Here is an 18,126-nt window from a genome sequence, read left to right on the forward strand (position 1 = left end):
GAGTCCAGACAAGCAGAGACACACCGCTGGGATTGTGATTGATAGAAACCCCTTCAAATGACCAGACAGCTGGCTCTTACTGGCACAAACACAAACCCACATCCTACACTCAGAGATCTTACTCTCGCTCACATGCTCGCAGTGCCGCCATGACAGCCATGCTCATTGATCTGCTACGGTCATACTTCATTTTAGAATCCAAATTTTTCCATCTCATGTGCTCCATTTTTAACCCTCTTGAAGAAAAAATAACAAAAAACAGGTGTCTTCTCATTTGGCATCGCCCCACTGTGTTTGCTGCTGGATGGCAAGGCAGCAGGCGAAGCCAATAATACTCAACCTCATGTGGTCGTCAAGGCTTCGTTGACAAAAGGGCCCATTTGACACCTGGAATTACCATGTGTCATGTGATCCCAGGTTATAGTAGTTTGGGATTTTTCATTAGTTTTAGTTTTTATCTAGTTTTGACTTTTTGTTTTTAGAATGAGATGGTTTTAATTAGTTTTAAGAGCAGGTTTGCTGGTTTTTATTAGGGTTTGAGCGCCCAAATTGCACTTTTGACAACCTGAACACGCCCCAAAACTCACGAAATTTTGCGACCGTATCAGACCTGGTGGAAAATGTACGTATGTAAGTCATTTGGTGAAAAAGCGTGGAAAATTGAAGTGGGAGGGGCTAACGAAAATGAAAAAAAGCTTTTATTAGGTGATTATTTTTTAAATGTTTCACGTACATGAACGAAAGTTGGTATACATGTTAATCATGTCAGGACGGTGCAAAAAGTCAGTGACGACTTTGCCGTAAGTCCTACAGGAAGGCCAACATCTTGCATTGAACAGCTATTTTTTGGTGATTTTGGCGATGGAATTTATGTCCCTCATTGTAAACAGAAACAAATTGAAAACATTTTATTATGAATGAAAATACAACCTTTCATAATTGCCAACAGAGAAAAAATAAATACACTTCATATGAACCCAAAAGGATTATGTATGAAATAAATTTACAAAGACGAAATCTAAGCACATTTTCGCTACAATTTTAGTTTAAGTTCAGCTTTTAAACCCTACTTATTTTTATTTCAGTTAACGAAAATGTTTTTTTTCATTTCTAGTTTTTGTTTTGTGCAATTAATCCAACTCGCATACACAGAACATGGGAAATCTGCCAGTTGTACACTGTGGGCAATACTGGAAATTCTCTTGTGATTGCTGACACACTGAATTACATGTTCACAATCATTTGCAAACGCAAAAAAAGACATGTAACTGCTCATGCTGATGTTACCAAGTGTTTAACCGGTCCAACAACCCAAATAAAACATGAGGTTTGGCGAAAATAAAAACATTGCAAATTGCTCCACACTTCCTGGGGGTCCTCCTTGTCATTCAAACAATAAATTGCCTTCTCTAAACACTCTTATGCAAAATAATCCATCCATCCATCTTCTACCGCTTTATCCTCCACATGAGGGTCACGGGGGGTACTGTGCCAATCTCAGCTGACATAGCCACTCCATCAAAATAAGATAAAACATATTTATGAAAACATCAAGTGAACAGGGACATGCAGTATTTTTGGGTTTTGACTTCATCTAAATTTGAATTTGAATTAAGGCAAGCGATGTCCTTTAAAATGTCCTGTGGAACTTTCAAAAAGTTCATCATCTACACACTCAAATGTCATTTCACAAAGGGATTCTTGGTTGCAATCAGCAGCCCTTGGCATTTAATTCATTTGTGTATTTCCCCACTGCGCCGCCCCTCCCAAATCCCAAACTTCCATGCATCACGTCGCTGACACAGACATTTTATTTTTTTTTTTTTAAGCAGCAGTGTGCATTTTTTGGTAACTTTTGTTGTTGATGTTAATATTCTGCTTCACCTCGTAAGTTGTTCGTAAACATTGTTTGCTGTGTCTGAAAACAGGCTCTGTTGTCATTGGGCAACACAAGATCTAAACAAAGCTATATACAGAGAGCATTGTGTGAAATTTGAACAGTATACCGTTTACCGTTTTTTAGCACAAACCGTCGCTTCATTAGGGTAATGCAAAGCATGCTTGCGCAAACATGTCGTCTGCAATACTGAACGGTTGAATTTAGAGCCCGAGCACTCACACAGTGGTGCAAGGAACTATTGGAATTATTATTAGTGGAGTTGTTATTTTTTCTTTGGAATGGATCATATTTTGTCATAGGATCATATTTATGAAAAATGTACGAAAATTGACAATGGCCACAATTCTTCTGTTCCCTGTAGTAAGTTGACTGAAACAATCAAAGGAGCCACAATAGACTGTGAAGAGAGCTGTCATAACTTGTTTCTATTGAACAAAGCCAACTGAGCCCCCTGTCAGCCTATTTTGGACTGGCTGCTCATGTTGGAAGTTAAAACTGTCTGTTTGACACCTTTTCATTGACTCACTGACACGTGCTGCTTGCTGACAGACAGATCTTTGCATGAGAGACATGAGGTAACCTGTGAATGAATATAAATGGCGTCATCCATCTGTCCATCTGCCATAAGGCCTTACCGATAGTGAATGGTGATGAGGCCGAGCGAGAGGCTGAGATGAAAGATGGAAGTTTGATGTAAATGAAGTGCTCATATTTTTCCAGGGAAAGTAGTCGGCCTCGGGGAATATTGTCTTGTTCATGTGTCGTAAAAGAGAGTGGGTGATGTGTGAAATGTTAACTATGAGCTTTCCGCCAAACATGAGGAGATTGTCAGGATTAACAGGTGAAGAAAAATACATTTGTGCAGACTCATGGGGAAGAGGCATTAGCACGTTCACATGTATGTAACTTTGTTAAGATATAGGAAAGTACATCCTAGGTGGAAGTCAGCAGAACGCTCTGGACCATTAAAAGCTAAAGGTATTAGACAGTTAAAAGTGGGCAATTAAAAGCCTCCATTCCTCCTGACAAACAAGTCTTTAGATGTGTTTGTGGGGTGTTAAGTAAAACCCACACAGTGACAGGCAGGATTAATTCATGTAAATCAAATCAAAACTGCTGACAGATGTAAATAAGTAATTGGATCATAGCATCCATCATTTATTGGGAGGGGAAAAAAGGTGTGTTATATTAGCTTAACATAATATTTGTGTGTTTGTATGAACACTCATCCTGACTAAGAGAGTCTGTGTAGGAAGAAACTAAGAAAGGTATTAGTTCAGGTGTTTATGAAGTGTGGTTGTACAGTATGATGCACTCACCATAATCAGAGTCTGAGCTGTGCCCCCTGCTGGACCCCTGCACTGAGACTCATCATGAGCCGACTCTGCATGAAAACATGATTTCCAGCAAAGGAAAAACCGATTTTAACCACTCAACAAAAGGCTCACCCAATTAAATATACACCTGGTTAAGTATATGATAGATTAGGATAAGTCCATAGAAAAAAATCAGCACTTTTATCTTTCAGGGCCATGAGAGATGCTTGTCTGCAGCGACCTGTTTGGTGAGACTGTGTGACTCTGTTAAATCCAAATGAATTACAAACACTTAAGTCACACAAAATTGCTGCCTCCATTTACAGATGGAGGCAGCAGTGGATAAACAGTTCCTGTGTGCCATGATGTAAAATCACGGAAATTGTTTACGGACTTTGGTGCAATGCGTGTGCGCTTTACAAAGCATCATAAACTTCAGTTTCCAGTGAAAATAAAGCTGTCTAATGGCAATAAAAAGGCAGCAAATATATTCTTAAGATAACAGCCGCGATGTTATCATCTGTGTCTGAGCCTCAAAAATCTGTGTAATAATCCTAATTGCATAGAGCAAATATCGTTAGTTTTCACACTATTTGCTAAATAATAAAACACAACAGCCATGACATGTTAAATTTAATATAAAAGGTTATTTGGTCACTTTCCATATACATACTTTAATCTAACAGATACACATATTGTATATTCATTAGAACATAAGTTCTGATAATGTAACTGTTCAGCATCAATTCCTGCAGGATGAAGCTGTGAGATCCTGGAGCTGCGGTTTGTTCTTGTAAAATTATGTGCAGTGACTCAATTTAGCTCTTAAAAACTCTTACTCCTCTCTTCGTTTGTATATTTAATTACGGCCAGATATATCTCCTCCCTTGGGTGACTTAGAAATTATTTCACAAAGTACACGGCACTGCGTTAAATCACATTATATTACCGGAGTTCCACACGCTCATAAATACCTCTAAGATATTCGGTGAAGTGTTTTGCTTTGATTCCTCGCATCCCATATTTAGAGGTAAATGACTCCTTTGAGAAGATGAAACTATCGTTTGAATGTGTATCAGCCAGGCAATCAAAGCTCTGCCCACGTAAAAGAATAGTGTATAATATGAAATATGAGGGTTTCTTCTGATGAATAAAGTCGGGATCATGAAGTACGAGACTTTATTTTCTTGGGGGTTTTTTTTAACCACAAAACTCCTTCTTCTGAATTGAAGTTGCTGCCAAGAACACGAGAGTTTGTGGTGATAAATTTATACCTTGGGAGTTTTGTCTACATCTGCACTCTCGACTACAGATTCCACATTCTCTCTGATGATGCTGACTGACGAAACTACTAATGTGTTGCCGCTCATTCATTGTAGTTTCTGCAAGTTTTGAGATGTACGCGTGTCGAGCAGACGCAGCGCAGTGGACAGGGCCTTGGGATGGAGACAGAAGAGGAGACTCAGTTGTCTCGAGAGCCATGCAAAGACTTTGTTTTTTCCCTTATGAGTGTTGTTGTTGTTGCTGACAAAGCCTCTGACTATTTACAGCAATTAATCCAACTCGCATACACAGAACATGGGAAATTGAACACTGTGGGCAATACTGGAAATTCTCTTGTGATCGCTCACACACTGAATTACATGCTCACAATCATTTGCAAAAAAAAGACATTTTTTAGATTTTCTCAAAGAAATCTTACTGTTTTCTTGCAAAACGGGTAATAGGCATGGATCTTTAGAGGGCTGCACCAATATCTGTACATATCAGCATCATTTATTAGTCATGAGTAAGGATGGGAATCGTTGTCAAACTTTTTATACCACCTGAGAAAAATATTGATCTCTCCAAGCAACCCCATTATCACCCACGTTAAAATACAGTGGTGTGAATAATCCAAGCAAAGTCTGCTACAGACTTTTCACAAAAGGGTAGTTCACTCTTTAATCACCCCACATATACTTCACACACTGCTGAAGTGAAATTAGATAAAGAGGGAGCGAGAGATAAGGTGACTCTAATTATTTGTTTCATTTTCTACACACTATTTACTCCACTGCGATCGCATACCCTGGTATATGCAGTAGAACAGTGTTTCTGATTTCCCTCCAAGTACCACCAGAGGACGCTTGTGCACCACTGGTGGTACACATACCACAGTTTGAGAACCATGGCCCCAATTAATACTGCTGGTCATTTGAGAGCAATAAAGCCTGAACTCATGGGTTGAGGGCAATAAGGATGAGTGTCCTTCTTACCTCTCCACCAGAGGGCAGTGTCCTCTGTTCAAACTTTGGCTGTTGCTTGACCTGTGGGATTGTTGAGCACATACATTAGAAGTTCACAATAAACAGCATCTTGACTAAGTATCGACACATTTAACCCGAGTGTTACTTTCAGCCTTAAACACTGCACGCACTGCCTCATGTTTATAAAGTGTTGTACTTGCAAGCGTCTCATTGGGTTCGCTAGTTTGACCACATTTACTTGCAACTAGGGTGTAATTACCAACAATTCCTAAAGGATGTTTGAATAAACATAACATAAATATCGACAGCAGCGCCACTTGCCCAGATGCTCATTGAGAAACTGGTACGAGTTTAGCAGCAGTTCTCGATACCTATCCTGAAACATGAGGAGTGATCCTGTAGCTCCAGCCAATGGAAAGAGTTCCCCAAGGTGGAGTTTTGTCGTGACATAATCCGGATGTCACTGCTCGAGCTATCTATCCAAAAGGGTTACCAGCAATCAGTGCCCTGCTAATGGTGTGAGCTCGAAGTCAAACAGGACAGAAATGATTAAAACACAAAGAGGACGAGCAGAGCAGTTCAGCACAAGGGGCAGGAGGAGGGAGTGGAGACTTGTTCATTCATCCTGAGACTGGAATAAAGACATGACATCATCCTGCAAGACATTGCAGGTTTTTGTGTGGATGATGATGATGATGATGATGATGATGATGATGATGATGATGATGATGATGATGATAGAGCAACAAAAAATGACCAACCGGATGAAAACAAATATTTTGGACAAAGATGACGTGACTGGGTAGAGGTCAAGTAAATTCATATAACTTCAATCTTTTCAACCCTTTTGTACATTTTTCTCACTGTCGCACCAATAATACAGAGGACAAATACAGCCAACTAAATACAAATTAAACAGATACGTTCAAAGTTACTAACCCCCACATTTGTTAATCTTTTTTTTCTTTAAAAAAATAAATAAATTCAAGGATAAGTGAACATTTCTTTGAGCCACCTTTTGTTTCTGTGAGAACACAGTCATGCAAAGTCCTTGGCAAACCAGATGAGTCCTTCTCCAACTCCACCTCACTGAACATGGTTTCTTTTCTCTTTTTTTTAATTCTTTTTAATGTCAAGTAAATGAATTCTTACTAAGTTGTCAATGGTAACCTCTAACTGTACCCATCACAAATCTCTACCTATTAAAACATTGAACGCCTGAAAGAGGGACGACCTTCTTCACACCAAATGAAATTAAGTGGAAAATACACAAACTTTACTCAACGATTAACCTTATAATCATTTGAGACAACATTTAAGATCCATCAGGAAGACTTGTCATTGTGATCATCTTCTATCAGCCACTAGTGTTGGAAATACTCCCCAGGGTCATACAGTAGGTGCTAAATTCCTCACAATAACCTTTGGGGATGCAAAAGTTTGCTTAACTCTGACCCTAGAGGGGTTCCATAAAAATCTGAGGCAGGTACACTATGAGGTAAAATGGCATTTCTTTAAATCCCTGACTCACTCATTGTCACGATTACTATCATAGTCAGGTCAAGCGGTTGGATTTGTGGGATTTTGATTCCACAGATGACAGCCCCCTCATTTCAGATATTTTGTCTTCTTTTTTGCACAGTTGGAAACATTCGTCCAACACTTTTTTTCACTTCCAAGTCTTAAAAACCGAGTCCATATAAACTAGTAAGTACATTTTCTGAACCCGTAAACATGTTTGGCCTCAAGTCCACTGTTGTTAAACACTCGCAAATACGATTTCTCGTCTTCTTCCTGAAACAGTCATCAACAACACCTCTCTGCCTGTGTTTGTTAACTTGGGTCAGACCCGATAAGGAGAAATAGATGTGTAGGCAGGTGTGATGGGCATGTCCATTAGAGACAGACAGAGAGCATGACAGAGTAATGTGTAAAAGATCCTGCTGGAGTCACACTCTGTCTTCATTAGCCGTGATGTATACTGTGAGGCAGTGGCTGTAAGTCATCCTCATCTGCCTCACAGACAGCCCTATACTTCCCCAACCACACACACACTCACACACACACACACACACACACCCCACTCCTGCCTCTGCTACTAGAGACTCATTAGAGAGAGGCCCCTGCCTTGTAGGGGAAAAAAAGCAGAAAAGACTATGGCCTATGTTGACATTTAGAAAGGACTGCCATCGTTCACTAGAAAACGCACTGACATATTATCTGTCGTGTCCTTGAGAGGCTGAGTGGAGACATTTTGAAAATTCAGCATAAAACAGCATATGTGTGTGTGTGTGTGTGTGTGTGTATATAAATAGAAATACTTTGATCATCATTAAGACACTCATGTTGCCAAAGATATACTCAAAAAGGCAAATAAATGACTTCCGCTGTTCAGCTTACTGCAGTTTGGAAAGGTTCAAAAACGCAGCTGAACAGAAATGCACTTTCATCTCTCCAACAGCATCAGCAGCCGTGACTGACGTCTTAAAAAAAAAAAAAAAAAAGAAGTTCATTGACCCACATTGAGGTCCCGCGTGTATAAGGAGGACAGATCAAAAAGACGTATTTACGAAACATTTTGGCATCGAATCTTTATTAAAAACAGAGTTAAATATTGACATGTGGAGCACTGAGGATCAGTCGTCGGTGTGTGACGCGGTTTGCTAAAGCAACTGTGGCTCCTCATCTCCAGAAATGTTTGCCGGATCATCTGCAGCGGACAACGTGAAATAGCTTGTGTGCTGAAATTTGAGCACCTCGTTGCCCCAGCTCGTCCATCCAGGCTGCAGACTTCGAGCAAACAGTTCCAAGCACGAGCCTTCAGGTCCGACATACCGCCGTAAAATCTCTATTGAGCGAAGGAAAAGGAAGACGAACGATCACGAGACAATCAATTAACAACAGACACAAAAAAAACTTAATGTTCAATATTAAATGACATGTATCACCAGAGAGGGCAGTTAAAGGCTCATTTGAGAAGAAAAGCTTTTTAAAGTGTGGCTGTGTGAGGTACTGACATGTCGTCAATGTTGACACCCCCCGTTTGCCGCTTTATCTCATCAGAGTTTATAGACGCTTAAATGTGCAGTTTCATCTCACAGTCACAGGGACATGGGAACTGCTGGTCTGCTACTGTCTCGTTTGGTAAGGTTGTGTCACTTATGTTAATTAGAATGAAGTATTTTTGGACATACTAATGGAGGCTCCATGGACTTTGGTGCAGGAAGTGAGCAATCTAAACAGTGACAAACTCAAGTTTCCACTCAAAAAAGGTTGTTTAATAGTGAGCTGCAGGGGCAAACATATTCTTAAGATATTAAAGACTATTGATATATTTTATTATATGAACCTTTTTCCTTAAGTGGCAAAAATCTGTTTTTCCCGTGTGTTTTCAGTGAGAGTGAGCATGATTGTCTGATGCTGGTTCTCAGCACATGGGGCCAGCAGGGGGTGTGCATGTGTCATTACCTCATATAACACCTTAAATCATTTTAAAAGTTGTGGAACAGTCTTGGACTAAAAAAAAAATTCATTTGGGATTATTGCCTTGTAGCTTTTAATGCTCCCATTATCTAACTTGCTCCTCTGCTAGAGGTCGCCTTACAATTATGATGAGCTTCTGCATTAATGTCTTATAGCTTTTTCTACAATGTTGCATCAAGGATACACACACAAATGTGTATAGGCAGAACCACTGTGGCTTCCAGGTGCCAAAGTTGATAATCCACCCTTGAGAATCACAAAAGATAATCAATTCAGTGTGAATTTTACAGTAATAAATTCAGAGGTGGGTTATAAACTTCCTGCACTGCATCCACTTTCTATAGGGACACTTTTCTTGTTACTCTGTGATAGATCACTACTGGCAACTGTCTAGCTCCATCACACCAGAGAATAAGTTTTTCCTTTGGGGACTGGAAGTGACCTTGAGTCTATAAGTGATGATATTCCAGCAGTGGCTCATCTGACACACACGTTTCACTTCCTCCACCCCTGTGCTACGCCGCCTGCTCTTGTGTAATGCTCAAACCACCCTGACACTCGACTCAGCCAACACTCAGGAAGTTAATGAGCTCAAAAGCTTGATCCCCAAAACCTAGCCAACCTGCACAACGAGGTGTCCTGACCGCGTCCTCATCCTATGCATGTCAGAGAGACAGAATCACCAAATGGAAAGGCCAAACATGCAGCTCCTCCACTAATTCAGCCCCGAACCGGTGACTCAGCTCTCAAAGTTGAACGGAGAATAAAAGGTCTAATTATCCCCTCAACTCTGAAATGGGACATTGTATAAAACTTCTGGCAAGAAAGACTAAGACACTTATTTGTTCCTTAGACAGTTATTATATTCAGTCTTAGATTGTCTGCTACAGAACTGCATTGTTGGATCCATTACGGCACACTTACAATAGTCGTGTTTTCTTTTTTTTGTACTCTTAGTGGATATGCAGCTCATCCATATCTATACAAACAAACTTGAATAACATAACCACTGCATTACTAACTATTACCCTTGACAAATACCATGTCACAGATGTAAATGTAGCAGTTCAAAGTCTCCTTTGTATTTTTATAAGTAGAAACAAGCTTTCAAGACGGAACTTCAAAGGGGACCTGGCTAGTTTTAACAATACAGTGAGTTTATATGGTGAAGTGAGTGGGAACGGGGGGAAAAAATGGCACTTGAGAGAAATTAAACACTATCAAACTTAATATACAACAATATCAACCTAATGTGGACAGTTGACCAAGAAGATACCAACGAAACACCCTGGTGCACAGTGAATATAACAGTCACAGATCCAAATCTCAATCGGCAGTAATGCATCCCACACCACTGGCAGCGTGCCTCCTTCTGAGATAAATATTAGGCACAGCCATTTAACTGCTAATTAAAATACCAGGCTGGGAAGGGACTTCATTTGACATATTGATTAAAAGGACACAGCTCCTCATTCAGGGATGAGCAAAAACCCTGAACCCTTCTTTTCTTTTTTTGCACCTCGTCCATCTGGCGAGAATGTGTTGCGTCCGTGGTGGAGTAATGGTGTCTCTTATCTCGCCATGGCAACCGTGTCGGAACTATGACAGAAGCCCCAGTCCGAGAGGGGGAACAGATATGGGTCTGGGTTTCTCGAGGCACAAGGATAGTGTAGAGCTCAAGCAGCCTCGACATCCTTGACTTCAACAAAGCAGGAGCCAAGTTGAGAGTAAAAATTATACTAACAAAGTTCAGGTCGCCTAAAAGTGTAGTGCGTACAAACAAATGTCCTTTTTATATTCAAGCGATTGTCAAATGAGTTCATGCAAAGCGGATAAAGGCAGGGCAACACTGCAAGGACTCGACACTGAAGGATGCAGCATACAAATCACATTACATTGTTTCTGTTCACGCAGACTAAACGCAGGTAGAACAATAACATCAACAACCACAAAGGCCACTAAAAGTTACACACTGGAGCTTTAATGCTCAAGGACTCAAACATTTTGAGCAGTTACCCACACTTCACTTCAGGAGAGAACAAAGGAGAGAAACATCCTTCAAGGCCCTATAGGTGTTCATTTTCATCTTAAATCGCTGAATGAATGAGGCTGATTGGCTTTCATTAGCAGATTTGGGTCAAGCTCTTCTAACATCTCGAGCCACTCTGCAATTTGCAACTATGACACTCGCAGATATGAGCCACACCTACCGCCAGCAGAGCTGTCTCACCTCTTGCCGAATAAATAGCATAGAAACAGCACGGAGTCAACACTGGGTTACAGCTGCTACTGTTTCTTTCTATTTAGAGGTGCATCTTCCTTTTGAATACAATGCACAAACAAGCATTTCATTCATTATTAGTGCCAAGTAGATTCGGCTCTGAAGAAAACTGATGAAAGACTTTGCTGTGAACACATTTTCACCTATGGAGACCACATGGATACTAATCTGCTTAATCGCTATGGTTTCACAGCTCCACTGTTTATGATTAAAAAGGAATGTATTTTTAACCATATCCAGCCACATCCATCTGGGGGAGGCTTTTCTGTGCTCGTCTGAAAGGGCATTGGCCAGCGCCGGTCGTGTTTTGCTCTACGTGCTACACAATAAATTGTGTTCCCCTGAGAGGGGAGAGGTAAATGACGTCAAGGCTCACACATTCATACTCCCTGCATATTCAATGTCAAGGTCTTACATTGATTTCAAGTAGCACAGTCTGCGTTAGTGTCACACCGCGATTAATATTTTGGGATAAATGCGGACATTTCTGAGCAGCAGAAGTTCAAGCTGTGACAAATCCAGCCTTTCTTTGGTAGGGGACACAAGTCTTATACTTGATGAGGACAAAGAGACTCTGCTGTGTTAACATGCACAAAAAATACAAGTTATAATAATAGTTATTTAAAATCCAAATTGCCATAATTAGGGACTTTTCTTTGCTTCCAAACTGAAAGAAAATCAAGGTGGCACACTTTAAATTTCAGCAACTAACTTAAAAAGTGGTGCTTATGCACTGACTGCAGGCTAGAGTAGGATTTGGAGCTTGTGAATGAAGCTGTGACGCAAGATATCAATCAGTGATGCTGCAACATTGCCCTCTGGTGGCTTAGTCAAACATTACACCCCTGTACTGCTACACGGACAGGAGAGGTATTTACCTGAGAGTGAGGGCTTCTGGGAGTGCAGAGCCGATGGGACGCTGACAATCAAACGGGAGTCCTCGACGGGAACATATGAAGAGCTGCGAAACAAACAAGCATGTGGTGCAGATACGTTACATTTAAGAGTAAACTGTGATGTTTTAAACCCTAAGACAAGATGATAGATACCCCTTAAAGGCACTATATACTAAATCAAAGACCGGTCATAGTAATGACCACTAGCAGTTTGTTATGACTAGTTTCCATTTGCCTCATCAGGGGTTTTGCACCTTTTAATCACAGGACACCTTCAGCTAAGACTGAGCCATCACAGGCTGGTCACACCTGAGTGTGCATTTCCAACCTCTGATCTGTGACCATTGGCTTCAGCGTTCTGCAGGCCCTGATATTTCTTTGACTGCGTTTGCTCATTGTGCTTGCTTATTGTGTGAACTATGGGGTTTCTCTTCTCCTCTCCTCTTAATAATTTTGTAAGATCTCTGCTTACTATGGTAAGTGCCTTGAGATAATATATGTGTTGATTTGGCGCTTTATAAATAACATTTGATTTGATTCGGCGCTGTGTACACACAGACATCTGGCTGCCAATAGTGATTTTCTATTCGGGTTTGAGTGAGAGAGCCATCATATCAATGTGGTGATCATTGTTGTCATCAACCCGCAGTGGTAGCGACACACTAGCAGTCAGTGGAGAATTGAAAAAGTTGGAGATTAAGTGAACCGCTTCATGCCGCTCACATGAAAATCAGACACCTGGCAACTTAGCGAACCGCCAAGTCAGATCTGCGTTGATACAAAACTGAAAAACGTGGCTGGAAATGTGACTGTAACCTATTTACACACAAGTCACCTCATGGAGGGATCTGCAGAGGGACGATATCGGCCCAGAACCAGCACTTCATACGGCTTCTTGTGCTGCGAATCCAGCGGAAACACAAACTGTCCAGACGTGGTCACCTGAAGAAAAAAAACGACAACCCTTTTAATATGATCGGGAATCACACCACGAGGTCAGAGTAGAGACTTTCAAAGATTCTATACCTTGACCCAGTACCACTCGGCGACGACCTCTACCCCCCAGTGTGGATACAGCTCATCGCGGACACAGCGCAGGTGGCTGGGTCGGTTTGTGACCCATGTGACCACTAAACAGTTTGCAGATGCCAGGAGATTTATAGGAAGCTTCTTCAGCTGTGATGACGGTAAAGAGCTGTATCTTTAATGAGAGAAGAGAAACGAGTATAAGCATCTCACCCCGACTTCAAAATATTCTTTAGATACCTCCATACTGCCTGATGTATCCCAGTAAAAGATATATGACAGAAGTACTGGCATAGCTACACCTGGGGTCCATCCATCTTTGCAGCATATGATTTAAATAATATATCTTTTTAATACTAAAGGTTTTGTATGTTTGGTTTTTGTTGTTGATCTCAAAGTTCTAGTCATGCATGATGTTATTTGAACTGGAACTTTAATTATGATCTCTTTAATATGTAATATTTATTTCATAAAGGGGCCAAAACTAACATTTGAAATTTGAACCAGGCCTCTACAAATCTACTGTAAAATGTTATTTCAGTTACTTTTACTTCAAAATAAACTTAATTGTTTTTAAAAAGCTAAGTAAATGTAACTCATACACACAAGGTTTTACTTTGTTTAGAGTTTACTCAAGATTTATTTGAATTTACTTAAACGGGTACAAATGGCAAGTTTGGTTTAAAGTTTAAGGTACAAAAATTAAGTACTAAAAATGATTGAAAATTGTCCATGTGAATGTAACAATTTGCAAAGGAAATATATCCTAAATATTTTATTATTTGAAGCTAAATAACCTGCAGCTCCTCATTGGCCCACCAGGGGGCCCAGCCCAAACTTTGGGAATCACAGATAGTACAAATAGTACTTTCTTTACCTGCTCGTCCATTGTTTTCAGGCCTGTTTCTTAAGTTTCTGCTAATTTATTTTTTTTCATCTTCTAAACTGCCAAATTACCTGCGACTCCTCTTCACAGACTTGTTTTCCCACGGTGGATCCATAACTATTAAGTCAAACTTTCTTCCATCTGTGTGAGAAACAAACAGCTTTACAAAAATAGCATCAGGCAGGAAAACAAGCTGTTTTTGTCTCAGTTGGGACAGAGAGAATTCAAAGAACCACACTGAGTCATACTGAGTCATACTACAAAACAATATCCCGTGTGAACAAACATGTTCACACGTGTGAACATGTTTGTGGCTTCATCAAATGAATGAAACCACAAACATGCAGGGACTACAACTGGAAGGCATTTTGCAATGTTCTTTCTCACTGATGTTGTACTCACAGTTTACCAGAGGCTGCATTCGTGTGAAATCAGACAGCAGGAAAGCCGTGTGTGCTGGGACAACATACTCCCCTCCCATCAGAGAAACCACAGTGGCCTGGTCCGTGCTGTTCTCCGTTACCCGAGAGAACAAGTCCACTTGAGATGTGCAGCCATCCTCATCAACAAGTGACTGAACACACGCCTCCTGCTCCTCCTCATCCACCAGGGGGAGCTCTTTCGCCATTTCACAAAGAGCAGCGAGGCCGCATTCCTCCAAAGGAAGAGGCTCCTCCACTGCATCTGTCGCTCCGGTCAGATATCCCACTGATCGAGCAGAGTCCAACAAGGACGTGGTTCCTTCTGAGATGACAGACCTGATCTGCAGCAGCACAAATAACAAGTATGACTGAGTGTGAGTGATGTGACAAAGTCAAAATATGAGGATTTAATGCAGAACTTAAACTTGTACAGGTCAGGGTCTTCAATGGTGGGAACTAACTAGGTCATTTATTCTAAGTATGGTACTTGTATATAATCCTAGGGTACTTTAAATTACTTCAGCTCATCAAATTAGGAATTTGAGCTTTTATTGTTTAGTTTTAGGTGTTGGGTGGTGTAAGGGAAGGGATAGGGACTTAGTGTGGGTCTGTAAAACCGAATTACACCTCTTGTGGAGAAATAACCACTGAGAAATAATACAATGTATTTTTTAAAAACAATGTTGAGATATCACAGTGGATTTGAAAAGCTCTCAGGTTCACCAAATGACCTTCACAACAATAAGTGACAAAAAGTAACTTTGGCCAGATGTGGAAACATTCCATTGTTCTGGCTGAACAGGGGCACATTTTTTCTGTTGGGGCAGTCTGTGCTCAAGTGTGACGCCTGAAAATTTAAAACATGCTTTAATGCAACATCTGATTACAAACTAGATCTCGCAGTGACAATTATTATTATTATTATTATTATTATAGGCCTATCTCCATAATGTATTTTATTTCTAAAGTCCCCAAGAAGATAGTTTACAGTCAATTATTGGCCTTTCTGGAAGAGCACAATGTTCTCGAGGTTTTCCCAGTCCGTTTTAATTCCATCTTTTTAGATGGTCACTGACTCCAGTGACTGATATTCTTGTGCTTTTTCAGATCAAAATTTCTGCATCAGCCATGGCGACTCTGTGTATCGTCCCTCACAGTATATAAATTAGCCTTGCCCCATCCTACTTCTCTGAGCTGCTACACCTTCAGGTCTCAGGTGAGCTGATCAATGCTCTTGAGTGTGCTTATGCTGTTGTTGTGCTAAATTGCATCATGATCAGCCTCTGCACATTAGACAGGCCTTTCCCTGGTCTGTTCTTAAATCTCTTCACAAAACCCATCTCTTCTCTCTGGCCTTTGCCACTTTTTAAGACATTTTATTTTGTTATTGTTTTTCTTTTAATTATTTATAGTTGTTTTATTTATTTATATATGTATTGCATTGCCTTGTGAGAGCTTGTATGTCTTTTCTTTATTCTGTACAGACTGTACTCAAACGGAATGGCTTTGTTACTTAACTCCCGATGGCCTTGGGAAGGTCAAATACCAGAGAATTGACCTACCTTCTCATGAAAGACTTGTGCATCAATTTCTCCCTGGTTGAGTTCACTGTGTTTCCGTTTCCGTCTCTAAAAGCCAAAATGATAATGTGTGTTATCATACACAAACAAGTTCTGTTTTTGTGTTGTTGTTGTTTTTTTACTTCTCCTGAAAGCCATGGCACTCACAGTAAAATAAATATTGTTTTGTTAACAGTCACATCAGAAACATTATGCAAAGGTAAATCAGACAAGACTTGCCTGCAGCGAGCGTTACTGCAAGACTTGCCAAGAAAAACACACCAAATGCACTCAGCACATGGTGTACTTTAATTTCTTTAGTAAGACACTTATCACACCCTGTTTTCAAGATTTGTACTGGGTTATAAACCTGAATGGTGAGTCATCAAACAACATAGTTCAAAAGCACACACACGTAGAGTTGTGGACTTCTGCCCACAGACAATATGAGTGGCCCATCTTTGTATAGTACACTTCAACAACAAGGCGTCATATAATTATAGGTTATGCTTTTGCTGACATAAACGGCATAACTTAAAACATTAATTAGTGGGGGGTGGAGTGGCTCAGTGGTTAAGACCGGTACCCTGTGTACCCTCCATCCCTGGCAGGTTGTACTCAATTCCCTTGTAAGTCGCTTTGGATAAAAGCGTCTGCTAAATGACACGTAATGTAATTACAATAACACTTTTCTGGAAGGAAGAAATTATTAGAATTTGATGGTGATCTAGATCAAGATTAGCTTTGGTGGAACTTTCCACTCTCTGAGTACTTTTCCAACTTTGTCGGTTGGGTGTGTCCTTAGGTTCTAAGGATTTTAACAGTTTATGACATTTATGCCTTTAAAAAATACCTTGTCATTACGCTAATTTCAAAATTGTGAAGAATGGCTAGTATGAATGAAAACGATGAACCACTGACGGTCACATTACTCTGACACCGACTGCACAATATGATACCCATATCGAGTTATGTGACATTGTTTATTATCATAACATTTATTGTGACAAGTTTTAGAAATCAGGTTATTGTGTTTCCAAAAGTTGCTGTCATCCATTGTCTTGACTGGTTATGAATTGTGTCAACATTGTTATAGTTCAAATAACAAATGTGTTACATGTTGATTTAACGTGAGGTTAGGTGGCTTAAATCAATGTTATCTATTTGATTAGTTAAAGTAACATGGAAGTTTATACTTGATTGTAGAGATGTAGAAAGTTTAAACAGCACATTATCATTAGTTCAACAACTTAATCTCCTGTGTTGTAACAATTGATATCGTCAGGTTGAATTGATTTGTGGGTGGCCTTGTTGCAGTCAGGGTGACAGTGCCAGGTGTTGGATATTTACTTAAGTTAATCTTTAACTTTCTGTATGATAAATCTAAGTCATTATTATTATTATTATTATCATCAATCTTTGGCACCATTGGGTATGTTTGAAAATGACATAGGGATTCATTTACCTTTGGTGGTTTGTTTGTTTTCTGCAACAGTTCCGTGTTTCCTGCATCAACAGCTGCCGCTCGGGCATTTACACTGCCATGGCTTTTTAAAATCTGGAAACATTGTCGTTTAAAACGACACCTGACATGTGACTTTGCATCATGTGTCCGTCGGGCGCAGCGCGAATATCCTTGATCAATGAGGGAGCATGCGTCTAAAACCCAGCCTCGGCTGCTCTGCGCGACTACAGCCATCAGTGACGCAGCAGATCTCTCACAGTTACACTCACACAATCCAGCAACCAACAAAAACGTGTCCGATCAAACTCGGCTCCAAGGAAACGAAAGTAAAACAAGTTCCTCGGCAGTGTTTCTGAGAAAATGAAACGTACGACAAGATTCCCTAATGAGCTTCCGTAGAAACCTTGATGCGTTCACGTAATGTTGGTAAAACAGAAATGCTATCATTAACTGGTATCCGTTTCACATATCTTCATCTATAAACAACGACATTCTTCGCCATAAGTATTTCCAATGCATGTTTATAAGGTTGAAGATATATCTGCAGCTGAATTCTGATCATCCGTAGTTCCAGTTTGAGGTAGCTAATGCTGACTAGTCATAATTCCACTCCAATACATCTAAAACATCTCACATATATATT

General features: G+C 40.2%; 1 protein-coding gene across 2 annotated transcripts; it reads right to left on the reverse strand.

Annotated features, from left to right (window-relative positions):
* Positions 1-3,732: 3,732 nt before the first annotated feature.
* mettl4 (methyltransferase 4, N6-adenosine) lies at positions 3,733-17,887 on the reverse strand. Of its 2 annotated transcripts, none has more exons than XM_058631595.1 (8): positions 17,484-17,887; positions 16,022-16,087; positions 14,440-14,800; positions 14,109-14,178; positions 13,152-13,326; positions 12,961-13,067; positions 12,108-12,190; positions 3,733-5,525 (listed from the first exon to the last, which is right to left on the reverse strand). In XM_058631595.1, the coding sequence occupies exons 1-8, from the start codon at positions 17,715-17,717 to the stop codon at positions 5,503-5,505; spliced, it is 1,119 nt and encodes a 372-aa protein (XP_058487578.1). In that variant the 5' UTR covers positions 17,718-17,887; the 3' UTR covers positions 3,733-5,502. The 2 variants fall into 2 exon arrangements, with proteins under 2 accessions (XP_058487578.1, XP_058487568.1); XM_058631585.1 differs by lacking the exon at positions 3,733-5,525 and adding an exon at positions 8,031-8,313 and having other exon boundaries at positions 17,484-17,886.
* Between the last annotated feature and the right edge of the window lie 239 nt (positions 17,888-18,126).

This window comes from Solea solea, chromosome 1, assembly GCF_958295425.1.
Source record: "Solea solea chromosome 1, fSolSol10.1, whole genome shotgun sequence".
Classification (NCBI taxonomy): Eukaryota; Metazoa; Chordata; class Actinopteri; order Pleuronectiformes; family Soleidae; genus Solea; species Solea solea.

What these genes read in the sequence shown, in the direction of transcription:
- mettl4 (XM_058631585.1), bottom strand. Translation starts at nt 17,717, where the DNA reads ATGGCTGTAGTCGCGCAGAGCAGCCGAGGCTGGGTTTTAGACGCATGC. An exon ending in AAACAAACAAACCACCAAAG is followed by an intron (nt 16,088 to 17,483) that starts GTAAATGAATCC and finishes TTTGGCTTTTAG; the next exon opens with AGACGGAAACGGAAACACAG. An exon ending in CACAAGTCTTTCATGAGAAG is followed by an intron (nt 14,801 to 16,021) that starts GTAGGTCAATTC and finishes GTGCTGCTGCAG; the next exon opens with ATCAGGTCTGTCATCTCAGA.